The sequence below is a fragment of the Macrotis lagotis genome, chromosome X (genome assembly GCF_037893015.1).
Source record: "Macrotis lagotis isolate mMagLag1 chromosome X, bilby.v1.9.chrom.fasta, whole genome shotgun sequence".
Taxonomy (NCBI): domain Eukaryota; kingdom Metazoa; phylum Chordata; class Mammalia; order Peramelemorphia; family Peramelidae; genus Macrotis; species Macrotis lagotis.
The window spans coordinates 467,910,114-467,936,388 of NC_133666.1; the positions used below are offsets into that span (position 1 = coordinate 467,910,114).

The 26,275-nt window shown below is 34.3% G+C and overlaps 1 protein-coding gene across 1 annotated transcript in view; it reads left to right on the forward strand.

The window, feature by feature from the left end:
• RAB31 (RAB31, member RAS oncogene family) overlaps positions 1 to 26,275 on the forward strand; it is a 196,042-nt gene that overhangs the window by 122,651 nt on the left and 47,116 nt on the right. Inside the window, exons 4-5 of the mRNA XM_074201263.1 lie at positions 8,722 to 8,793; positions 10,150 to 10,256. Coding sequence (XP_074057364.1) covers positions 8,722 to 8,793; positions 10,150 to 10,256 — 179 coding nt within the window. The remainder of the gene's footprint in view (positions 1 to 8,721; positions 8,794 to 10,149; positions 10,257 to 26,275) is intronic.

Genomic DNA, 26,275 nt, shown 5'->3' on the forward strand with positions numbered 1-26,275 from the left:
TACTCTAATTTATTGGCTATAGGAATGATTTTTTTCTTTTAGTATTAATAATAAGGTAATTGGAAATAGCATTTAATATTCAGAAATTTGCTTCAGATAATTTTGAAATGATTTAGTATTTATTTGAATACTAGAATATCTATGATTATAGGGTCATAGATTGAGTTAGAAGGGAATTTAGAGACCACTTAAGTTCAATCTCTACATTTTATAACTGAGAAAACAGGCATGGACAATTTAAGTGACTTGCCTAAGATCTTACAGCTAATATTTGTAGGTTACTTTGTGAGACAGAGGTTAGAAAATGGAAGATATAGGGTGGTGTATTTTAGCAGAAGGTTTTCTTTTTTGTTTTTTGTTTTTTTGCTTTTAATAGACAATTTGCTGGGTCAAGGGGAAGGGGTTAGAGAAGAGAATGATAGATTTTTTTAAATACATGTACAATCATGTTAAACATTAGTCATGTTGTGAAAGAACAATCAGAACAAAAAAGAAAAAAACATGAGAAAGAAAAAAATACAACAAATTTTAAAAGATGAAATTAGTATGCTTTGGTCTTCATTCAGATCATAGTCCTTTCTCTAAATCTGGTTAATTATTTTCCATCACACTTATAAGAATTGTCCTTGATCATTATATTGCTAAGAAGAGCTAGATCTATCATAGTTGATCATTTCATAATGTTGCTGTTAAGTTGTACAATGATCTCCTGGTTCTTCTGACTTCATTCAGCATCAGTTCATGTAAGTCTTCCTAGGTTTTTCTGAAATCTATTTGCTCATGATTTCTTTCAGAACAATAGTATTCCTTTACATTCATATACAACAAATTATTGAGCCATTGGCCAGTTGTTGGATATCCCCTCAATTTACAATTCTTTTTGCCACTACAGAAAAGAGCTGCTATGAATATTTTTGTGACCTCTTTGGGATATAGCCTAGTAGTGATATTGCTGGATCAAAGGATACACACAGTTTTATAGTCCTTTGGATATAGTTCCAAATTGCTCTTCAGAAAGGTTGGCTAAATTTACAACTCCACCAACAGTGCATTAGCATCCCAGTTGTCCCACATTCTCTCCAATATTGATCACTTTCCCTTTTTTGCCATTTTAGTCAGTCTGATAAGTGTGAGGTGGTACCTCAGAATTATTTTAATTTGCATGAGGATAATAGGATTGAGACTGACACTTCACCCTCTTCTAGTCTTACTCCTTGAGGAGTGAAAGAATCAGGACTTCAGGGACTTGTTAAGTGACTTTGGGAAGTATATGGGATCTCCAGAATTTTAGGGTTAGTAGTGATTTTGAATAGGATAATGGCAAGAGCACTGGCCTAAGAGGGTCAAATGACGAGTTATATTCTTTTATTTTTACAACACTCACATTTTTATTCCCTAATAATAGATATATCCTTAATAACAAAGAACTAAAAAGTGAAAAGCCAGATCACCAGAAATAAACATATTGAAAAAGTCTATTATATCCAGTGTTCCACAATCATAGTCTTCCATTTTTGAAATAATATAAGAATATGTCTTTTTATATTTCTTCTTAGGCACCAAGGTTGGTCAATATACTTTTTTTCAATTAAATTTTAGTTTTTTTCATTAATGGAAATATTCCTACTTATTCTCCTCTCTTGTCCATCCTCCTCTGTTGTGAAAGAAAGGAAACAAAACCTCAATTACAAACAAGTACTATTCAAACAAAATAAATTCTCCCACTGGCTATGTTAAGAAAATTTCATTCTTTACTTTGAATCCATCACCTCTCTGCAGGAGGTAGGTGTCATGTTTCAACATGAGACTTCTGAAATTGGAAATGGTTATAATTTCATAGCATTCAATTTTAGTTGTTTTATTGTTCTTTCAATCTACATTATATTGTGTTCCTAGTTCTTTTTATTTTGCTCTGAATCTCTTCATAGATCTTTCCATGCTTTTTTATCATACTTAATATTTTTTACAGCCCAATGATATTCCATTACCTTCTTGTAAATCAAGTTTAGATATTCTCCAAAGGGCATCTATTTTGTTTCCACTTGTTTGCTAATATAAAAAATGTTGCTATTAATTGTTATAGTGGGGCATTTCTTTTGTCATTGACTTTCTTGGGGTATATACCTAACAATAGGCTCTCTAGGTCAAGAAATAAAGACAATTTTAGACAATGCTTTAAAAAAATTATTTTCTCTCCCTCCCACCTTGGTCTCACAAATGAAAAAGAAAAACAATGCTCTTGTAAGAAATTCATACATTGAATATATATATATATATATATATATATATATGTATATATATATATATATATTAAGAAGAGAACCCAAAATATTTATTTTAGGAGGAAAAGGTTAGCATTTCAAGTTTCCCTGTGGGGTTGCTTTGAATGATGAGAAGGCATCTAAAAATTATCTGGATGGACAGTTTACTAGGCCTTTAGGCTATTGTGTTATGTAGCTGGTGAGGAAAAACTGCAAATTGGCATCTTTTGTTCTAGTCCTGAGATATTCAACCTCTCAAGGACAGGTTTCTTACATACTCATGATTATGTTTTACTTCCAAATGGCTTTTTAATTTGATTGCTCTCACTCTTCCCTTTCCTTGAATATGTTATATCATTTTGTATATTAATGTACTAGGTAGATTTTATTTAATATTTGTCTTTGGTCAGAAGTGATTTATCTTTCCAGCCTACACAAAAATTAATCTTTGGTCACAGCTGTGGGTTTTGGGGGCTGAACTCTTTAAATTTTGGCTCATTAATAGCAAAGTCCCCAACAAAGACAAATCTTTTGAGGAGACTCCCGAATAGATTTATTTTAAAATGATTCCATTTCCAGGAAGGAGTTGGAAAGCAATGCATTATAAACGGAGTACTCTTTAATAATTCACAAGACAGACCCAGTGGCCATTTAAGGGTCATTTTATGGCTTAACCATTGAAAATGAATTCTCTCCTTTAAAAAAAAATCTTTTGCTTTTCTTTCTGTTTGAGCTTCTATTATGGCAACTTCCTGAAATGTCTCCCTCATACAATCCCTTCTGCTTTGGGTGCCTCCATAAAATATTGCTTTGGATAACTATTTTAAAAAATAGACCTTGTGTGTGACATTAACTCAGCCAGGTTGTTTCATGTGAATCTTCTGTACTGAGTTTAATGAGAAATGAATTGCATTAAAAATTAATTTCCCCTTCATATCACATATACTAATTATTAACATTATCATTATTATTTATTAACATATTTTGACATTTGTATTTGCTTTTAGATTTTGTATTTTCTTACCTGTTCATTATTCTTTTCTCTTCTTTCCCCACTCCTCTAATAGAATATAAATTCTTTAAGAACCAAGACTACAGGTCCATTTCAGTACATTACATTTTTTGCTTTCTCTGAGATGGACTCAGATTCCCCCTCTATACTTGAGGGGAGTAGACTGGCCAGTTCAGTGGATAAAATGCTAGTCCTGGAGTCTGGAAGATCTGAGTTCAAATATGACCTTAATAATTGTGTATCTTGCAATATTGTATTAAGGATCAAATGAGATAATTGTAAATTATCTTAGCAGAGTATCTGGCACAGAGTAGGCTTATATAAAAATTATTACTGTTGTTGTTGATGTTATTACTATTATACTCACTCACAAATTTGTGTTTTTTGAGAACCTAACTTGTTCCCTACAGTGCAGGGGACTTAAAATAAGCAAAGGACAAAGAATCAGTGTGCTGATAAGATTAATCCCTGCTTCAGGCCACAATCCTTAAGCTACTTGTTTTGGGGTTTTTTTGTTTTTTTTTGTTTTCTTGCAAGGCAATGGGGTTAAGTGATTTGCCCAAGGTCACACTGCTAGGTAATTATTAAGTGTCTGAGATCAGATTTGAACTCAGGGCCCAGTGCTCTATTCACTGCACCACCCTAGCTGCTCCTACCTAAGCTACTTGAAGGAAAACTATTTTGTCATCAGGTTATAGGATTATAGATTTTGATCTGGAAGGGGTCCTTAAAGTCATTGAGTTCAAACTTCTCTTCCCCTTTTATTTTACAGATGAGGAAACTGAGGCTGGTAGAGGTTAAGGAACTAGGCTTGCACAGTGATCTAGATACCATTTAAGGGTAAATTTTATGAAATTATTAGAAGGAAACAAGCAAACTTTAACCACTGATTGTCTACAGCATATCATGTCTTTGTAGTCATATGACTGAGAAGAGCTGAGAATATGAGATCTAGTAGTGCTTATTGTTTATTGATAACTCCCCTCCCTCAAATTTGCTATGGAAGAATAGAATCTTGTATACTTTTCCCCAACAAGGAGTCTCTCATATGTGACAAGATCTCATGCACAATATTCTTTGATATATCTAATCACAAAGATAACTGTTCCCTGATCATCTCATTATTAACTTCAAGCACAACCTAAAACTTAAGAGATAGCGTTTGCCATTGTCAGGAAAGATGTCTTGGGCAAGGTTTGATTCTCTGATCTCACAGAGAAGTGATTGGATCAAGTCAGAAATATCTCAGGTTGATTTGCTTTGGTCTGATCATATCTGGAACATTCTATTCAGTTCTAGATTGGAAAGTGTCCCAAGAGAGGGCAACCAGGATGTTGAAGGGGCTGCAATTCATGTTGTCTGATTAGTTGAAGGAAATGGGGAAGAAGAGAAGACATGAAAGTATGTATAATAATTGTTTTCCAATATTTGAAGGGAATTAAGTGGAGGGAATAGATGTATTCTTCTTGGCTCCACAGGGCAAGGCTAAGAGCAATGAGTGGCAATTACAAAAAATTTATTTAAAATTGTTCAATTGGGTTTGATTTCCATAAAATTTCTTCACTATTGGAGCTAGCCATAAATGGCTAGCCTCAAAGGTTAGTAATTCCCTTACTTGTTCTATATGACTTAGAGAGAGATCCTTTTTCAGGGACAGGCTGATCTGAAGTCCCTTCTGACTCCTCAGATTTCTGTAATTCTGTGCCACTGGTCATGATCTAGGATTTAACTAATCTGGTCTGGTCCAGTCTTTGGAATGCACCCTGTGGCATTTTCTCATGGTGTTTGATTACTCTGACCTTGGATACTATGGCCTCTTGCTCTAAGAAACAGATATTTGGAAAAAAGTTAACCAATTATCCATTTGATAATGTTTCCTCTGTGATTAAACTTATATGATTCTTAGTTTTCCTAAGATTGACTTTTGGGATCTTGAAAAGAAACCCGTTTTTTTCAGTTGCTACCTTCATCTTTCTTTGAAACCGAAGATAGGAAATACATTTTCTTTCAAGTCTTCAGGAAATAGATTTTACAAAATTGTAAGAGAACTTTTCCAAGTCTTCAGTATATAGTATCTTCTATTCTGATTGATTAGGATGATTTTAGAGCAAGGAGTTAATTCTTATAATATTGTAGCACTAATTGTTCCCTAGAGATTTATTTCAGCTTTTTGTCTGCAGATTATCAAACATGAAAACAAATCAAATTAGAGTGTATAAGCAGGTGTGTATTGTTAAAACATCAAACATTATTCTTTGTTCTGAAAACAAGAAAAACTATGATAGATCTTGAATCTCTCCCAGGACTGTAAACAAAAAATCAGCAACTAGAATTCTGGAGTTTCTGGCTTATAAAATAGTGATGAATAAAATCAACTCTTTCTCTCCCTCTTTTTTCCCTTCTCCCTTCTTTTTGTCTTTTTCTTATTCTTTATCCATAATTTATAATATGATATTTTAATATTTTATATATATATATATGATAGGACCTTTCTTTGAGGAAGTCAGAGAATCTAATAGAAATGACTCAGTTCAACCACTAACTCTTTGCAATGGGTCTGTTGTATGGCTCTGATGAATTACTTAACTTTTCTATTTCTTATTCTGTAAAATAGGGAATATGATTTTTGACCTTTCTGGATCCTGTGGGGAGTAGAAGAAGGAAGTAATTTTTACCGTTTCCTGTTTTATAGAACTTTGTACTCTTGCTTCAGGGGAATGAACTTTTGAATCAGCAGTTTAGTTGATTCCTTAGATTACTAACTGGTGCTTCTACCCTTTGACCCTGGACAGACTTCAGGATTTTGCTTTTCATCTAATTTCTTTTTTGCCTTTGACATCCTCTCCCAAAAATCTCCCCCCCTGACATGAACCCCTTAGAGCTCTTGTTGAAATAGCTCTGAATTGGGTTGAAAAAATTGTCAAAATAGCAGCTACATTTTGGGTATTATAATCTATAAATAATACTTCTGATCTATCTAGGGCACTGCAACTGTGCTTCAGAACGTGTGGGCAGGAAGTATAGCATTGTTGTTTTTGTAATCCTAGTGGCTATCACATAGTAGGCACTTAATAAATGCTTCTTAATTGACTGAATCTCACAGAGAATAGTGACCTCCTATTGATTATGTAGTACTTTTTTTCTATGGAGGAAATGTTAAGGTGCTAGTGCATGAATTCTTCCTCAGTTTCACTTTTTATAGTCATTTTGAATGATGAAAAATGCTATCCACTCACAGAGAAAGAACTTGTCAGATTTTATCATGTCTGAATGCAAATCAAAGTATACTTTTAAAAAACTATTTTTTTCTCTTCACAACATGGCTAACATGAAAATATGTTTTGCCTAACTGTACATGTATGTTCTATATCTAACTGCTTTCCCTCTTAGTAGTGGGAAGAGTAAGAAAGGAAGAAGAGCTTTTGGAACTCAAAATTTTAAAAGCTAAAAGCTGAAAACATGTAATTTTACATGTAATTTGAAAAGATATAGAAATTTTCTTTTTTTTTTTTTTCCAAGGCAAATGGGGTTAAGTGGCTTGCCCAATGCCACACAGCTAGGTAATTATTAAGTGTCTGAGACCGGATTTGAACCCAGGTACTCCTGACTCCAGGGCCGGTGCTTTTTCCACTGCACCATCTAGCCGCCCCTGTGCCACCTAGCCGCCCCAATTTTCATATTTTTTAAAAGAAAATTATTCATATATTGTTTCTTAAAAGAGGGGGATTTGAACCAATTTTTTGATGGTTACTCTGTGAAAATTCTTGGATTTTTACAGTTTTTGTAGCCACAAAACAAAAGTAAGATAGCACTTTTCTCTGTATATAGATTTTAACGGTCACTGATGTTTTAAAAAATAAATATTTTATTGATGTTTCTGCCCTTATAATACAATCATTTTCATTCTAATGTTGCCAGGTGGAGCAGAGTAGATAGAATGCTTGATCTGGAGGCAGGACCTACCACCTCATCCATTTATTTTCTGTGTGATCCTAGATAAGTCACATAACATCTGCTTTAGTTTCCTCAGTTATAAAATGGGCACAATAGCACCAATCTCTCTGGGCTGTTGTTATGAAGATAAAATGAATCACAATTTGTGAAGTGCTATGCAAACCTTAAAACACTATATAAATGCTAGTGTAATTATTGTCATCATTTTCATTTTTATTATTTCATTAAAAAAAACACCAAAAAACTATCTCCTTATTTTCCAGGTTGATCACTGCTATCTTTAAAAAGTCATTGTAAGATTTGTAACTCTGACAGGTTTGAAAGTGAAAGTACTTTTCGGGATCCAATCATGCTTTTAAAAATGAGGTTAAGTAATCTCAACAATCTAAACAGGAATTTCTTTTCATTGAGAGATGCAGAATTGGGTCTTAAGAATCTATTATGATGAATTTATAACTGATCTCTTCACTTTCCATTCTGGGTTCAAGAATCCTTCCTGAACTGAACTTTGTATACAAATCTGTCAGGTAAAAAGTATGACTATCTCTTTCTCATTCCCCTCTTTCTTTCAGTTTTTAAATGAATTTTTCTTGCTTCAAAGACATTTGATATTTAAAATTGCAGGAAAGGAAAATAGGTTTGGTCTTCACTGGTAAAAGGAGAATGAATTTCTCCAGTTGGAGAGATCTAGTAATACAAAAGAAATAAGTAGAAGGTCATTTAATCTATAGATAGATATGCTGAATCTTCAGCAGCTTCATGGCTCACTACTAAGTCCTTAAGATGATGTCCTTATAATAAAAATCTCTGGGATGTTTTGTTTCCTTGCTTGCTCTCCCCTCCCTTCCTTTTTCCCGTCCTTTCTTTTTTTTCCCTTCCTTTCCTCTTCCCTGCCTTCCAACTTTCCTTTCTCCCTCCTTCTATCTTTTCCTTCCTTTCCCCCACTTCTTTCTTCCTAATAAGAATCTTATCACCAATGATATCCTTTTTTGTTAAGATTTTTTAATGAAATACTTTCTTTTCTATGCCTTTTTAGTCCAATGTGATGAAGTGTCAAATTGGTCTAGGAGTGTTTTTTTTAAAGTCTCTAATCTCTGTATTTTCAATGGTTCTGGTATACTTGGCATTCTTTTGCCTCCTTATCCTAGACACTTTATCTTCTCCTTTGCTATTGTAGAATTCTCTTGTCAGTGATAGAAGAAAATAAAATCAGATGAATGAAGAGCCATAGAGAAAAGAATAAGCTTTTAGAAAGATAACATTTAAAATGAAGTTGAAGTTTGGCAATCTCCAAAGGACACAGTTTTGTTGTTTATAAGTAGAATACTGGAAAAAAAATCAACAAAGAAGATTTTAAGATTATTTAATATAACTTTTGGGGAAATACCAGTGTAAACCACTATCTTAGATTTGGGGTTAGAATCTTGCATTTGATCTGAAACTACATTAAATGTATTTATTTTGGTCTCATTTTATTCATTCTTCCTTAAACAGTTCCATTCATTGGCACCCATGTACTATCGGGGATCTGCAGCAGCTGTTATAGTGTATGATATCACTAAACAGGTAAGATTGGCTAAGTTGAGAAATAATATCATATTATCTTCTGATTTAGTATGTTAGGAAAGTTTGGTTCTCTCAAATGTACTGCAGTGGAGTTTATTAGTATGCAGCCTTGCATTGGCAGGAAATAATGATCCTCAAGAGCCAAAGTGGGCTTTTCCATATTGCTTTTATTTTTCCAAAGGTCTCAGTGCATGTAGAGATATATCCAAAATGGAAATAAATGAGTAAACCAAACCTCAGAAAGTGACTGCTTATTAACTTTAAGACAATATTTTACCCTAACCATTTATTTGTAGATAGAACTTTGACAGTTTTCTTGATCAAGATTTTGCTTTTGAAGGCAGACAAGAATTCATGGTGCAAAGTTTTGTACATAATTATAAAATTTTTGCTTTTTGTCAGTATTCTATGGCATTACTATAGAAAAGTAATGAACTTAAAATCCAGTGGTAATATTTATGTATGTAATTATGTATATGTGTAAATGTATATGCATGTATGTGTGTATTTATGTATCTATCTGATAAAATGAGGTTATAGGCTGTACATTAATAGATCCTTGTAGCAATTTGCTGACATTTTATTTCTCTCCCACAAATTGAATTATTTACTTTTAGTTTTGAAAGGCTGACTCAGAACACTAAGGCATTAGTTAAATGACCCATCACTGCTACCTTTTATGAATTTGTGCCACTTTTTGCTTCTATGTTTTGTGTTCTTTGGGTCAAGGACTGGAGGGAGGGTGGGAGTGAAGGGCAAAAAGCTGTTCTTCCTATTGAAGCAAATGAAAAAAGAACTCTACATCCCTAACAGGATAACATCAGTCCTATTATCTGTATTTATACAGTGCAAAGGGTACAATTTTAAAGAAATCTTAACTTACAGAGAAAATTGTTAGCTTTTTACCTTTACAGAGGTTTAATTTTATTCAGTTAATGAGTTTCATATTTTTTAAGTATTATTAAAATTATATCCATTTGTTTCTAAGTTGCCTCCTCCCCTCTCTCCCATCTTAATGTAGAACCCTAGCTTATAACAACAAAATTCCAATAACACAGAACTGGTCAATACAGTGACTGTATTTGATAACATTTTATACCACAGTCCTCTAGTTTTCTTTGAAAAGAGGGAAGTGTGTGGAATGTTTCAGATTTTGTGAAAGAATGAATTATAATTTCAATGATAGTTTTACATTTACATAATACAGAGTAGTAATACTAATCACATTATTCAAGAGAACCACATGAAAACTCTTTCTTCATCAAACTGTAGTGCATTTGTAATGGCAAGAGAATGTTGAATTTTAAAGAGATCCCAAAAAGCTTTCTGAATAATTTGCTTGTATTTTTGATTAAGGATTCTTTTAATACCTTGAAGAAATGGGTGAAAGAATTAAAAGAACATGGTCCAGAAAACATTGTAATGGCCATTGCTGGAAACAAATGTGATCTTTCGGATATCAGGTAATATATACACATATGCCTATGTTTGATTATGTGGATGCAATTATGTATTATTCCATTAGTACAAGTTGAGAAGACTATGCCAGTGGTAATTACTTCTTAATCTAAACACTTACTTAACTGGTATCTGATCTTTTCTTTTTATATCCTGTGGTTCAACATATTTATACACATCAAATGATTTGTCTGGGGCTACTTTATAAGAGTGTGGTCTTTTTTCTATTAATCTAACTTGAATAAACAATTATAAATTTGAGAATGAGTTGATCAATAGAAAAACCAAATCTGCTAAATATTGCTCAATATTAGCTGTGATGTATAACAATGATTCTATTATCTAACAGTAAGATTTAGAGCAACTTCAGATTTTCTAACATAGCTGGGTACCTGGGAATAAGACTGATCAATCTTAGCTATCCAAAATCTAGTTATGTACTTGGAAGTACAGGACAAAGTCTTTGAAGAGTGAAAGAAAATTTTTATTAATTCTGTTTCTGTACTTTTCCATTATAGTATCCCACTGCTTTCTCACTAATAGCTTTAGACATTTGTAATGTGGGTTTTTAGGTCTCCAACTGAAATGAATGTGTAGGTATCTGATGAAAGTATTCTAAAATGAATTGAAAAGGCACCTGGTTGAATGTGTGGAAAAAGGACACAGGGTGAATATCACAGCTTCAGGCTCAGATACATTCACCTGGTGTGCCAGTTTCATTGAATAGAGAAAAGGCAGTGAACGTCATTAAGGGAAGCTGTTGAGGCTGAGCAAAGCAACAGACTTTCCATGAAATTGCTTCTTTACCCATTGAACAAATGAAGTATCAATGCCATGTGTACTTGTTACACTCTGCCCTTCTGGAATCTCAGGGCTTAGAGGTGCACATGTATACCTAGAAACAAACATACTATGCATTTGTGCATAATTTATGTGTCCATCAACAAAAAAATCATATTGAGACAATTTGTAAGTAATATACTATTAAATAATCAATGTACTTAATTCAAGTATGTACTATTCACTAGAAATTCCTAGAAAAAAGTCATCTAGGGAACTAATACTGAATGAAGTCAATAGAACTAAGAGATCATTGTGTGAAGCATTATGTGATGATCAACTAACTCTTCCAGCAATAAAGTCATCAAAGACAATTATAAAAGATTTATGTCATCAAAGACAATTATAAAAGATTTATGAGGAAAATGCCGTCCACATCTTGAGAAAGAACTGAAGTCTTTTTTTTTTTAGTTATTTTGCAAGGCAATAGGGTTAAGTGGCTTGCCCAAGGCCATACAGCTAGGTAATTATTAAGTGTTCTAGGTTGGATTTGAACTCAGTTACTCCTGACTCCAGGGCTGGTCTCTATCCACTGCACCACCTAGCTGCTCCAGAACTGAAGTCTGAATGCAGACCAAAGCATACTATTTTTACCTTTTAAAATTTGTTATATGTTTTGCTTTTTTCATTGTTTTTTCTCTTTTGTTTTGAATCTACTTTCATAACATGAGTAATATGGAACTATGTTTAACATGATTGCACATTTATAACCTATGTCAGATTATTCACTGTCATGGGAAGGGGGGGAAGAAAGAGGGAGAAAAATGTAGAATTTAAAATCTTATAAAAAAAGAATGTTAAAACTATCTTCACATGTAGTTGGAAAAGTAAAATAAAATAAAAATTAGATAACATAAAAAAAGAAAAAGCCATCTAGGGGTATCACTCATATTTTCCTCATTAAAGTCTATTTAATCTCCAGATCTGATAGCCTTTTCTCAGACATTATATTTCTTGACAGCCTGTAGTATTTGACAACTTTGATGATACTCTCCTCCTAGGAAACTATCTTCTCCTTGGCTTTTTTTTTTTTTTTTAGGTTTTTGCAAGGCAAATGGGGTAAAGTGGCTTGCCCAAGGCCACACAGCTAGGTAATTATTAAGTGTCTGAGACCGGATTTGAACCCAGGTACTCCTGACTCCAAGGCCAGTGCTTTATCCACTATGCCACCTAGCCGCCCTCCTTGGCTTTTCTTGATGTTGCTTTCTTCTGGTTCTTCTCCTACCTGTCTGGAAATTTTCTTTCGATCTCTTATGTGAAATCATTGTTTCTGTTCATTCTATATGTGTGGTTATACCCCCAGGGTCCTGTCCTGGGTTTTGTTCTCTTCTGCATCTGTTCTTTCATTGCTCTCATTGGTTCCCATCAGTTCAATGATCATCTCTATGCCACTGATTCCCAGATCTATATATCCAGCCCCAGTCTTTTTCTTGAATTCCACTCCCTTATTGTATATCTCCAGTTAGATGCCACACAGGATCTCAACCTCACTATGTCCAAAATAATTTCCCTTCCTCCTAATCCTCCCTATTTCCTAATTTCTCTATTTCTATTGAGGGCTCCAGAGTTTTATCCTCAACACTTCTCTTTCCATAATTACTCACATTCTCATATCCATCAGAGATAATCAGATGGTATTATGGATAGTGTGTTAATCCTGGGGTTCATAAAGACCTGAATTCAAATCCTCAGACACTTGCTAGGTGTAAGATCCTGGACAAATTAGTTAACTGCTGTTTGCTTCACCTTCCTCATCTATAAAGGGGAATAATAGCAGCACCTATCTCTCAGGTAGGTTGTTATAAGGATCAAATGAGATAATCTTTGTAAAAAAACATGTATCCTGGTGCCTTTCACTCAGAAGCTATATAAATGCTTATTCTCTTCCCTTATGGTTATCAAGTCTATTGATCCCACCTCCATAATGTACTTCAGATCCATTCCTCCTCCTCTCCCTCTTTCTTGTCTCTCTTGTCTCTCTTGTCTCTCTTGTCTCTCGTCTCTCTCTCTCTCTCTCTCTCTCTCTCTCTCTCTCTCTCTCTCTGTCTCTTGTCACATAGCCCTCACCTTAGTTCAGATTCTCATCATCTCTTGTTTCAACAATAATCACTAAATGGTCTCTTTGCCTCTAATCTTTCTCCACTTTAATGCATCCTTTATATAGCTTCCAGTGATCTCAAAGCACAGTTTTGATCCATTCCCTGCCCAAGAATTTCTATTGACTCCTTGTATCTAGGATAACATGTAAATAACTGCCTCAATTTGGCTTTAAAAGCTTTTTTATAGTCTGTTTTCAACTTACTTTTACTGGTTTATTACACATTACTTTCCTTCACAAACTAAATTTCAGCCAAGCTGGGTTGTAATTTATTCCACATAAGATGACAACATATCTTCTCTTTATACCTTTGCAAAGGCAATCTGAAATAGGCTCCTTTTTCTACTCCACATCTTAGAATCCTTTGCTTCTTTCAAATTCAGTTCAAGTGTCATTTCCTACAGGAAGTCTATCTGGATTCAGCCCAGTTAATGGTGTCTTCTCATGAGAAATTATTTTGTATATTTTGCATACACACTATTCCCATCCCTCCTGCTTCTCATAGAATGTAAATTTCTTGAGTTTTTTATTATTTTTTTTCTTGCTATCTCCAGCATCTGGCCAAGTGCCTGGTCCAAAGTGGCACTTAGTAAATGATTGCTGAATTTGAAATTCAATAAAGCGATAAGGTTTATCAGTGGTTAACCTCTCTGCAGTATCTCTCCATGACTTTCATCAGCTCATCCTGCTTTTCAAAGACTCAAGCCATTTGATAATGGGACATCTATTCCTTTAGGGTATCAGGATTAGCATCAGATCTAAGGCTTGATTCTTTTTCTATTTTCTTCAGAGTTCAAAAACCAGTAAGGGCTTTCCAGTTTTGTTATGCCAGGGAGATTTAGGTAATAAACCCACCTAGAGTCATGCATCTAGAGGCAAAACAATCAAACAAGGAATATAAATTTTGAGAGATGTAGATTTTCAGTAAAGAAACATAAAAGGGGATATGTATATGTGTATATTTATATATGTGTATGTATGGCAGAACACTTAAGTTGTGGTACAGGTTATTCTTTGTTATACTTGAAAAGTAACAGACATTAACCTTATTTTTAAGGGTGAAATACATAAAATTTGTGTGGCAGGTGTACTCTAATACAAATAAACCCAGATATTTGAAAAATCCAGATTTATATCAGGGATGGTTAGAAGGATCTCTTTGACCTTCAAAAAAGTTAGAGATGCATTACAGTATAATAGAAAGATGAGACCTGGAGACAAATACCCCAAATTCAAGTCTCTACTCTGCTTTTTACTACCTTTGTGACTTTGGCTAAACCACTAACCATCTCTAGGCTTCAGTTTCCTAATCTATAAAAATGAGAGGTTTGAACAAATTAATCTCTTTAGGTCACTTCCAACATTAAATCTAGGATTTTGTGATAAAAATTTCTTTAAATAATAAGCTCTTTGTATATTTAAAATGTTTTAATGTGGGACAGCTAGGTGGCACAATGGATAGAGCACCAACCTTGGAGTCAGGAGGACCAGAATTCAAATTCGGCCTTAGTTATGTGATGCTACCTGTGGGACCCTGGGCAAGTCACTTTACCTGATTGCTTTTCTCCCCCCATTCTCCCTCCCCAATTGCAAAAACCAAGAGAAAAACAAACATATAACAAATTTTAATGTAATTCTGATTTTTGTTTTTTGTTTTTTGTACTTAACATGTCCCACAGAATTGTACGTATGGACTACATATCTAGTTATCTATCTATAAATATATATATATGTATATATTTATAGCTATGCCACATCCTAAGAAAATAGTAGGTCTTAACTTCTCTGACAATGCCTCATAGGTCACCTGTAAGTTCACTGTTTTGGGGGTTCTCTCCCCTAACTCAGATCATAAACCCTTTGTAGATAAAATTTGATTGCTTCCGAGGTTGAAAAAAATTCATTACCTTGAGGCTAGTCTAGCAATAAACTTTTTAAACTTAACCCTGGGGGAAAATATACAGTCCATAAGTAGACCTGGAAATTAGTAAATTGACTAACTAGAATCAAGTTTGCATATCTATATAATCCATTTTAATCATTGATTCCTGGAACTGTAACGTTGGCAATTTATTATTGTACATACATGTAATGATAATATTGACAACAATAATAGTATTTATAGAGTGCTTATATAGTTTATAAAATTCTTTGCAAATATTACCTCATTTGATCTTCACAACAACCCTGGGAAGTAGGCACTATTATTATTAACCTCATTTTACAGATTTGAAAACTGAGGCAGAAAGAGGTTAATTTACCTGCCCTGGGTCAAATAGCCACCAAATTTTAAATTGTCTCCCTACCTCCAAGTCCAGCACTCTGTGTACTTGCCACTATTTGTAAAATACATATATTTCATTGTGTTTCAAAAGAGGGCAACTATGCCAGAAGTAGCCTAGGGCATGTAGTTATTTCCTTATTAAATTTGTGAAGTTTTCAATCTTTAATTCCTTCTCTAATAAAGTTGATTTGTCTGCTAAGTGGTTTGAATTCAACTAATGTTTATAAATTATTGTTGTGTCTATTTGATATTTCCTCTTCTGGATCTAGGCTCTATTAATTCTCATTTCCATGTATTTTTCTTATCTTTATAGATTTTCTAATCCTTACTTAAATTCATTCATTAATATAAATATTATTATATAAGGTGCTAGATTTGGCTTAATCGAAAAAATAAGAATGAATTAGACATGGTCCCATCATCAAAAACTTCCAGATAAGACTTCTTGGATAAGAAAGATACTTTAGAAAATTTGTTGTGATAAGTACTACAAGACTTGTATAAACAAAAGTGTTTTTGAAAAATAAACAAGGGAGAGAGACATAGATTTTTCTTAGGGGGATTAACGAAGCATGAGGACCTTGAGATAAAGGCTGGGAAAGACATCCAGGAAGAGGGAAAACATAAAGGATGATGTTTCAGAAAGGTGGACCTAAATTATCAAATAATCATTCTTCAAAAATAGAATAAGAAATTAATTAATCTTTTAGTTGTTATTCCCAGAATTCTAAGAAGATAACTTTTTTTGGGGGGGGGTTATAATTAAACCATATATTCTTAATTTTGCCCTTACATGTGGAGTTAGCGTATTCCAAAATCATTCTTTTGTTTTTTCTATCACTTTTTTTAATATATATAAAAGTGTGTTTTATTTGATATTTGAATTTTTTATTTTTTACTGATAAGGTCTTGGATAGAATTCTTGGGAATTTATTATTACACAGAACTGTCAGCTATGCCTTCCTGGAATCTAATGTGACTTTGGTCCATTTTTTAACATGACAGTTGTCACCCTTGTTGCCCAGGGATTCATGAAAATGTGCCATGTGACACAGAGAGATCTCTACCTACACAGTGTTCATTAAACAGGTACAGGAATGAACATCAACATCCTCTGCAAGAATGGAGAGAATTATAGAATTACCCAACAATGTAATAATACATTTCACAACTAAATTTTCCTTTCATTTATAACATAGTGTTGCCCAATTTAACTAATCTAATAAGTATGTATTAAGTACCTGTTATATATAAAATGCATATTGCTGGGGAATGCAATGATAAAACTAAACAAAACAACAAAATAAATCAGTCTTTGCTCCTTAGAAGCTTAAATTCTGTTTGGGTCTTATAAGATATAAATGGATCACTAGATTTATGAGTATTTGAGACTATTTATTATTTAGTGGGTATGACTATCATTGTTATTTCTGCCACTAGCACTATTTGAGGTGATTCCTTTGGATAGACAAGATTAATTTTTCATATTCTGCAGGGTATACTTTAGTTAAATCAAATATTCCAAATGAAGTAAAGCTCCAACCTGTAACTCAATATTAGAATTGGGCCTAAATCATCTCTTAAGACTTGAGACATGATATATATTGTCAATATGTGTGCACTGGCTTATCCCTAAAACAATGAAACATAGAGCAACCATCCCCTGGAGAGGGGTTTATACAGGCTTAGACAATAGAGGTTTGAGGATGCCTTTATCCAGGCTCATAGGCTAGATGGTTCACTAAATAAATATGTAATAAAGAAGCAAATAAAGATTTTGCATCACCTCTATTCCCTCAGTATTTTGATACTCAGGAATGTTGGAAGTCAATTCTCATAAATACCATGATAGACAGTACACAGTGCTCCAGGTTTTGCTAATCCATATATGATTAAACCAAAATTAAATAAACTCTGAAGAATAGCTCTCTCACGCACGTTTAATACCATTTGACAAATTGCTCTGTTTCTTTGGGATTTCAAAAGCCTGTCAAATTGTGGCATGTTGGTTTTTATTAACAACTAGAGATACCATGTAATAGTTTATGTAGTCCCGGGTTTTAGCCAAATCTTCGGGTTTCATTCAGAGCACTGCCATCTTTACTACAATTCAAAATCAGCTGTCTCATCTATAATTCTCATTGTAGTTTCTTTTTTACTTTGGGATAATCTAATAGTTTTAAAGGAATAAAATTTTAAAAGTTGATGTACTTCAGATATTGTGAGATTTCCTGTTAACTGGACTTCGGGAGCCAAGGGATTGTCTAAACTTTTATGGATACTAACCTACTGTTGCAATGATGGGTCTTAAGTTAAAGAAGTGGGGGGACAATAGAGTTGCTCCTATAAAAGAATTAACATGATTCTGGCAGTTTATAGATGATAGTATCTGGGTGAGTTAATTGCCAGAGGGTAGGCAGCTCAGAAACATCTGTTAGTCAAAATAATGAAGACTCGTTTAAGTAGAGTAGCAAAGGTACTGGTGTGAATGAGTATGGTATGTGCAGGGGATATTTTTATTTTATTTTTTTCAAAATACATGTAAAGATAGTCGTCAGCATTCATTTTTTGTAAGATTTTGAATTCCATATTATTCTGCCTCCCTTCCCTCCCCCCCTCCCCATGACAGCATGTAATATCATATAGGTTATACATGCATAATCATTTTTAACTTATTTCCATATTACTCATATTGTGAAAGAAGAATCAGAACAAAAGGGGAAAAAAACACGAGAAAGAAAAAAAGCCTAAAGCAAATTAAAAAGAAAAGAAAATAGTATACTTTGGTCTGCATTCAGATACCATAGTTTTTCTCTAGATGTGGATGGCATTTTCCAACACAAGTCTTATAGAATTATCTTTGCTTATTGAACTGTTGAGTGGAGCAAAGTCTATCATAATTGACAAAATGTTGCTATTATTGTATATATTGTTCTTCTGATTCTGTTTACTTCACTCCTCATCAGTTCATGTAAGTCTTTCCAGGTTTTTCTGAAATCTACCTGCTCATGAGTTCTTATAGAACAATAGCATTCCATCACATTCACATACCATAATTTGTCCATTTACCAATTGATGGGAGTTCCTTCAGTTTCCAGTTCTTTATCACTTCATAAAGAGCTGCTATAAATATTTTTTGTACATGTGGGTCTTTCCCCCTTTTTATGATCTCTTTGGGACAGAGGATCAAAGGATATGAACAGTTTTATAGCCCTTAGGGTATATAAATTGTTTTCTAGAATGGGTAGATCAGTTCACAACTATGTGTGGGGGGATATTAAAGAGACTGTTTAAACCTTTGTGTAGAAAAGGTAGGTTTAGGACAAGTAGCTTGAAAGATAGAAGAATTTGAGCTTCAGAAAATTAGGGAGCCATTCTAAATTCTTGAGCAGAAACATTAAAAAATGGAAATAATAAGTATAAGGGATCAGGGAGAGGAGAGACTAGAGGCAATAACTCCAGTTTAAAATTCAACAATTAACATATATATTTATTGTGATTTGGGTTGTACTGCTGTGACCTAACAAGTCAAAAGGAGAGCATAGGGACATTACAGCAACAACTTGTAATCTTCATTTAACCATCATAAGTCTTTAATAATTTATATTTTCTATATTCCTGGGAAGGAGGTAGAGATGGGGATTATCTCCATAGCCTAGAAAAGAGGCAACTAGTTAGCACAATGGTTAAGAATGTTGGTCCTGGAATCAGAAGACCTCAGTTCTAATCCAGTCTCAGCTGTGTGAACCTTGGTGAGCTATTTTCTGTCTGCCTTAATGTCCTTCACTGTAAAATAAGATAAGAATAGTGCCAGCCTTCCAGAATTATTTTGAGCATCTAATAATAGTTAATATTTTTATAACATCTACTATATGCCAAGTTATAATACTATCCACTGTGTGCCAGCCATTCTGCTAAATGCTTGCAAATATCACATGAGATGATATTTGTAAAGCATATTACAAACCATAAATCATTATTAAAAAGATAGCTAAAATATAATAAAAAAAACCCAATCTATATTATGCCACTTTGGAACCCAGATGTCAAAATTTTCCTGTGCAATTTAGGCATGGGAACTAGAGGAAGGGAAAAGGGAGGGTTGGCAGGATTTGGGAATTTGTAGTTCCGACATCATTTTCCAATCTGGTAGCTCCCTTTTGCCTCTAAGATGAAATAAAAGCTCCTGTCATGTCGCTGAAAGGCCTTCACGATCTACCTTCTGTCTACTTTTTTGGACTTAATGGGGGTTAGTCTTCTTGGTGCAGTCTGCATTCTAGCTAGAGTGTTTGATAGGCTTTTTTTCAGGTACACATTCTATCCTCTTCATGTCTCTGCTAGGTTCCCCTGTGTCTAGAATGCACTTGGTTGTCTTCTCTGTTGACTCTTAGAATCCCTCTTCTCTTACAAGTTCAGGTCAAGTTCTCCTTCCTAAATGAGGCTTTCTCTGATCTGTTGAGTTGCTAGTACTCATCAGAAATTACTGTATATTTACTTATTATTTTTAACTTTAATTAATTAAAAAATTACTATTTGTGCTTACTTATTATATTTTGTGTTTACTTTTGTGTAAAAATGATGTTTTCTCAAAGTTATTTCATTTTAGTTTTCTCTTGTATTCTTAGCACAGAACACAATTCCTGGTACATTATAGATACTTATTAAATTCTTTAAAAAATTTTTTTTTGTTTATTTAAGTCAATGGGGATAAGTGATTTGCTCAAGGTCATACCACTAGGCAATTATTGTGTCTGAGATCACATTTGAACTCAGGTATTTCTGACTCCTGGGCTGGTGCTCTAGCCACTGCACCACCTAGCTGTCCCCTTATTAAATTCTTGTTGCTTAATTTTTGTAACAGATGAAGACTAAAGTTAGAATTACCAGGTAGAAATGGAATGGAGTCTATTCAGTAGTTAATTTTTTCTGCATTAATTGTGAACATTGTGTATACAACATTAAAACCAATCTCAAAAGTGATCATAAGGAACCTTAACACTTTTTGGTGTCCTTCAGACTTTCAAGAATTGGAGATGCAAGATGTTAAAAACCCAAGATGAATCCAGACCAAATATTTAAAAAAACATGGAGTCAGAAGACCTCAGTTCTAATCCAGTCTAAAAAACAAATGCTAAGACCATCAAAACGGCAAAATAATTACTGAAATATCAAAATCAAATACTGTCATTTTCTTAAGGTCCTATCTTATGAGCATCACAGACTCCATTCATGGAATGCACTCTGAACTCTATTGATAATTTGTATTTTAGACTCCCTTTATGGATTGTACTTTAGATCCCATTCATGAAATATACTCTAGATTCCATTTTTATCAACATTTTACTTTATTTTTCCAATTACATGTTATGAAAGTTTTTTAACATTCATCCACTTACATATTTATAAATTACACTTTTTTTTACCATCATCCATCCCACCCCTACCCTTCCCTTCTGTCAGTGAAGAACAGAAAGAAAACCATGAGATAGGAAGCAAAAACAAAAGAGAAATTTAAAAAGAAGTGAACATAATATCCATTCAGATTTTGTGTTTCTGTTTTTGTTTTCTTTTTTCCTCTATATGTGGATGGCATTGCCCTTTATAGGTCTCCCAGGGTTGTCCTAGATCTCTGAACTGCTGAAAGGTGCTAAATCTATCATAGTTGATCAACTTACATTGTTGTTAATGTGAATAATATTCTCCTGGTCTAGACTCTATTCTTAGGATGTACTCTACTCTTTCATTCATAGCATAGACTTCCACTTTACCTCTAGATACACAGGTTTCTGGTTCATTAAACCTCAACTAAAATGTCACTCCTTATGCAAGTACTTTTCAAATTCCCTCCGCAACAAATTCTATTGCCCCCTCCCAAAAATTATCTTTATTTATTTGGTGTATATTTTATAATCAGTAATGTGTGTATTTGCTGTCCCCTCCAATAGAATATGAGCTCTTTGAGAGCAAGGATGCTTTAACTTTTATATTATCTTCTCAAACAATGCCAGACCCTTAATAGATGCTTATTGATTTATGGATAGATACTACTTTTTGCTGACTTGTGGGACATAGAAAAGCAGTTTATATGAGGTTATTCAATGATAGTTGGTAGCATGTTGAACTATAAGGAGTTATCTTTTGCTGATAGTTGTTGCCAAGAGACTGAAGTAGGTGACCATACATCTGCTGATTAATCATGAAACTGGAAGGGAGCAAAAAGCAAGGTCAGGGCTCCTTAAGAGAACTGAATCTCTTCTTCAACCAAGTCCCACAGATGGCAGAGCATTAGGATCATAGGCATTTAATTTTGGAGGGACTTGAGAGATCATCTGGTTAAATCTCCTACCATAAAGGTGGACTAAAGAAGTCCCTAGAAATTAAGTGATTTGCATACTTAGCTAAGATTATCCCACCAGATAATAAGTGGTAATGACAGTACTTGAACTCAAGGGAGGCCAGCACTATATATCTAGCACTAAGGCAGCCAAAATGTGACTTTCTAAAGTGTCAGTTTACATAGTGTTACTGAGGGTCAGCTTTAGAAACAGGAAATTTTTGCCAGAAGAGCAAGAATTCATTTTCCTTTTAATCTGCATGCTCCAGAAACCCCTGAGTTTCCCTGGAGTTTTATTATGAATTCCAGGTATCCCAGAGAACATTTTCAAACCCTGCACTTTTCCAGATGTTTGGACTGCTGGTTCAGAGTCTAACCATCAGAGATTGGGCTGAAATAGGAAGAGGAGCCATAAGAATAGTCTACAAGGAATGAGCCCCCCAGAGAATGAGGGAGAAAAGGTACAACTGTTGAATCCTAAGATTTGGATCTGAGCATTTCTTTCTGTGCCACCATCCCTCCCACTTTCCTAGGTATTATCCTTACTTATTTTAGTAAAAAAAAAAAATTAAACTCTTTTATTGATGCCTTTGTCTTTATATCACAGTCATTTCCCCTTCCTCCTCCGTGATCAAACTCTTGCTTATGACGAAGAAAAACAATTAAACCAAACACATCTGGTACAAAAACCTCATCTGACAAGGCGTGTAATCTTTTACCCTAGAAATCCCTCACCTTTCTGCTCTGAGGGGCGGAGCATATTTTGTTATCTCTTCTTTACAGAACTTTCTTTGGTTAACCTAATTTTCTGCCCAGGGATAGGATATGAATCCTATTATTGAAAGCAGTTCTTGAACTTTTCTGTCACCTCCTTGGGGGAAAGGGATTGTTTTGCTCTTCGTATTCCCAGGTCAAGTGTAATGCTTTATTCCTCATAGATGCTTAATAACTAGTTGTTGAATTGAAGAAAAAATAACAAATAATTTCTTTTCTGGGAAGTAGGGTCTTGCTTTCAGACCTGGAGTGTTTTTTCAAGAGAAAACCCTCAGTCTAAGTCAATGGTATGAACTTGACACTGCTTGCTAAACTTGATACTGGAGCTTTGGCTACAGGTAAATAGCAGTTCTGGATACACCTGATTAAGCAGGCAATGTCCCATGGGAACCTTTCTCACTCCCATGATAGGGATGTTGAGTGGATTAGCTACACAGTTCTATATATAGGCTAAGGATGATTGGGTCTTTTGGTATAAATGTAATAATTATTTACTTGATAAAAAGTTCTCTCTGGTATTTGTTCTTCCTCACAGGTAAATTGTATCTAGCATCAAGAAAAGTTTATTTTTAAACATACAGGTTGCTGCTTCAAAACTATCATTAAAAGAGTTGCCTCATCTGTGTTACACAAATATCTTTGAATATTTAGAGAAAATATGAGCAGTAATGGGAACATAACAAACTCTAATTATTCACTTCAATGGCTTTCCTTGGTAATAAGGGAAGGCTATAAGAATCTGCTTCATCACATACAACAGCCTTCTCACACATCCCACAGCTTGCCTCTGCAGGATTCTGATGGAGTGTTGTGAATATTTCCCATCATTTTTGGCCCAGATACTTTAAACACATGGGATGGTGGTGGCAAAAACTATTCCATCAGACATTTAACTACTATATACTGCTCACTGTTGCCATGTTACAGTTTTACCAGCTTATTTGCCATTTTAAACTTGACCTTGGATAGGAGCCATGACTGTGGGAAGAGGTTAAAGAAGGAGAAAAAAAAAGTTTGATTGGTAAATGTCAGCTTTCAAGAGTTTGGTCAATTTTGAAATTTCTTTATGTTTTTTAATATGCTAGGGATTTTAGAAACATTATATGTTTAATATAATGCATGTGTGAAAAAAAGTATCTTCCTGTGTGGGGTCAAGGGGGAAGGAAACCAGAAACCATATTGACTTTGTTACTAGAAAAATATCCTCTGACATGTTTATTTCATCCTGTCCTACCTTTCTGGGGTTTTACTTCATAAGTGTAAAATTATAAAGAGGGTATGGGAAGGGCCTAGGCAAATCCAATTTCATTATCAGAATCATTCTGTGATTCTAAGTGTAATGATAGCTCCCCATTTTTTAGCTTGAGTCTTAAGAGAAGTATGACCTGTGTTACTAATTAGGTGAGCCTCAGAGGATTATCTGGAATAGTTCTGTTTTAATGTTTAAGCTGGGAAAGGGCTTGGAATGTAATCTCTCTGGAAAGAGTACTTTAATCATCAAAACTTCCACACTCATGTATAACTTACAGGAATATAGGATATAATATTAACTTACAGTTATATGATCTTTTAAAATTATACAAAGTATTTTAAATACCCTATCTTAGTGCTTCCTGAAAAGAATCTTTTTTTTAGGTTTTTGTTTTTTTAGGTCTTTTTGCAAGACAAATGGGATTAAGTGGCTTGCCCAAGGCCACACAGCTAGGTAATTATTAACTGTCTGAGACTGGATTTGAACCCAGGTACTCCTGACTCCAGGGCTTGTGCTTTATCCACTATGCCACCTAGCTACCCCCCCCAAAAAAGAATCTTGTTGAAAGTACTGCAGGCAGTACTCTAAGGTGCCTTAGAGATAATCTAATAAAAATAACAGCTATATTTTATAAAGCACTTTAAAACTTACAAAATATTATAAATATCATCTAATTCTTATAAATCTTTTTCTTTTTTTTTGCAAGGCAATGGGGTTAAGTGGCTTGCCCAAGGCCACACAGCTAGGTAATTATTAAATATCTGAGGCTGGATTTGAACTCAGGTACTCCTGACTCCAGGGCCGGTGCTCTATCCACTGCACCACCTAGCTGTCCTGAAAACTGAGTTGTATTATTATTTTTCCTCATTTTGCAGTTGGAGAATCTAAGGTAAGAGAGGTTAAATGACCTGTGGTCACACAATCAGTATCAGAGTCATGATAGAAGCCCAGTACTCACCTCTACACTATGGTGACTTTCTAATATGACTTGCATTTCCTGATGAGGAAACTGAATCCTAGAGAGGGAAAGTAGCATACCTAAGATCACATAGAGAGTAAGTAACAAAGCCTGGATGTGAATAAAGGGCATAGTATCAATTATAGATTTAGATTTGGAAGGGGCCTTAAAAGTTGGGCTTATCACTTGTAAAGGGAAAGGATGACAGGTGAGAGAGATAAAGTGCCTCACTCATCCTCTCATAATGACAAGAGAAAATGAAGATGGCTCATAGCAAGTTGGGTAGACTCCCTATAATGGATTTGGAGTTGGATATGGGTAACAATCAATCAATAAGCATTTCCCAGATTTCATTATTGGAATCATTATTTGATATTAAATGTAATTATATTTAGTTCCCCACTTTTTAGCCTGAATCTTAAGAACAATATGGCCTGTCCTACTAATTAGGGGAGGTTTTCTAGAATAGTTCTTTTTCGAGCATCTATGATTTTTCCAGGCACTGTGCCAAGTATTGGGGATATAAAGAAATGAAAAAACATTATCCTACCCTCAGAGAGCTCACATTTGTACAGATAAGGTATCTACAGAGTAGATGGAAGATAATCCCAAAGGCAGTCACTCCCAGTTGGTGGGACCTGGAGAGGTCTCCTGCATGGGTGAGATTTGAATTGAGTCTTGAGTTACAGAAGATGGACAGACACTGATGGGTTGCAATCGACATTATTGGAAGAAAGACTAAATTGAAGAGATCCAAGATCCATTTGAGTATCTGAATATCACAACTGAATGAGTCAGGGTTATTGATCCAAATGGCAGCACTTGAATAGTCTTAAATGCCCAGAATCAGCATAGCATCAATGCTAGAAGTCTCTAAATATAATCCAAATATCATTTTAGAAAAGAGTAAGCTGAAATGCAAAGAGTTTATTTCATTTAATTAAAGGCATGTTGAGTTCTCTTAATAGTAACAGAGCAACAGAGCCATTATTCAAACCCAGATTTCCTGATTCTAAATTTTATGTTCTTTTTGTTCTACTACAGATGCTATTATTGGAGGTAGAAGAATTCCTTGACTTAGAGCAGGAATTCTTGATCTGATGTCTGTGAACTTGGGTTTAAATAAATATATTTATTTCATTGTAAGTGATTTCTTTTTGTTTTCTTTGTCCTAATTTAAACATTTAAATATGTTATTCTGAGAAGGGGTCCATGTTGCACACAAAGAGGAAGAATTTCCTCTCTAGAGCTAATTCTATTTCCAGTTGCCTGCTAGATATTACCATCTGAATGTCTCACGATCTCAAATTTAATATTACAAAACTAAACTATCTTACCCTCAACACTTGCCCCTGCCTCATCCTAATATTGCTGATTTTGTTTAAGGCATGATCATCCTTCCTGTTTGACCTTTCCCTTCCTTTCTTTTCCCATATCCATTTCAGATTTGACTTTTTTTTAAAATCCATGCCTTCCTATCCACT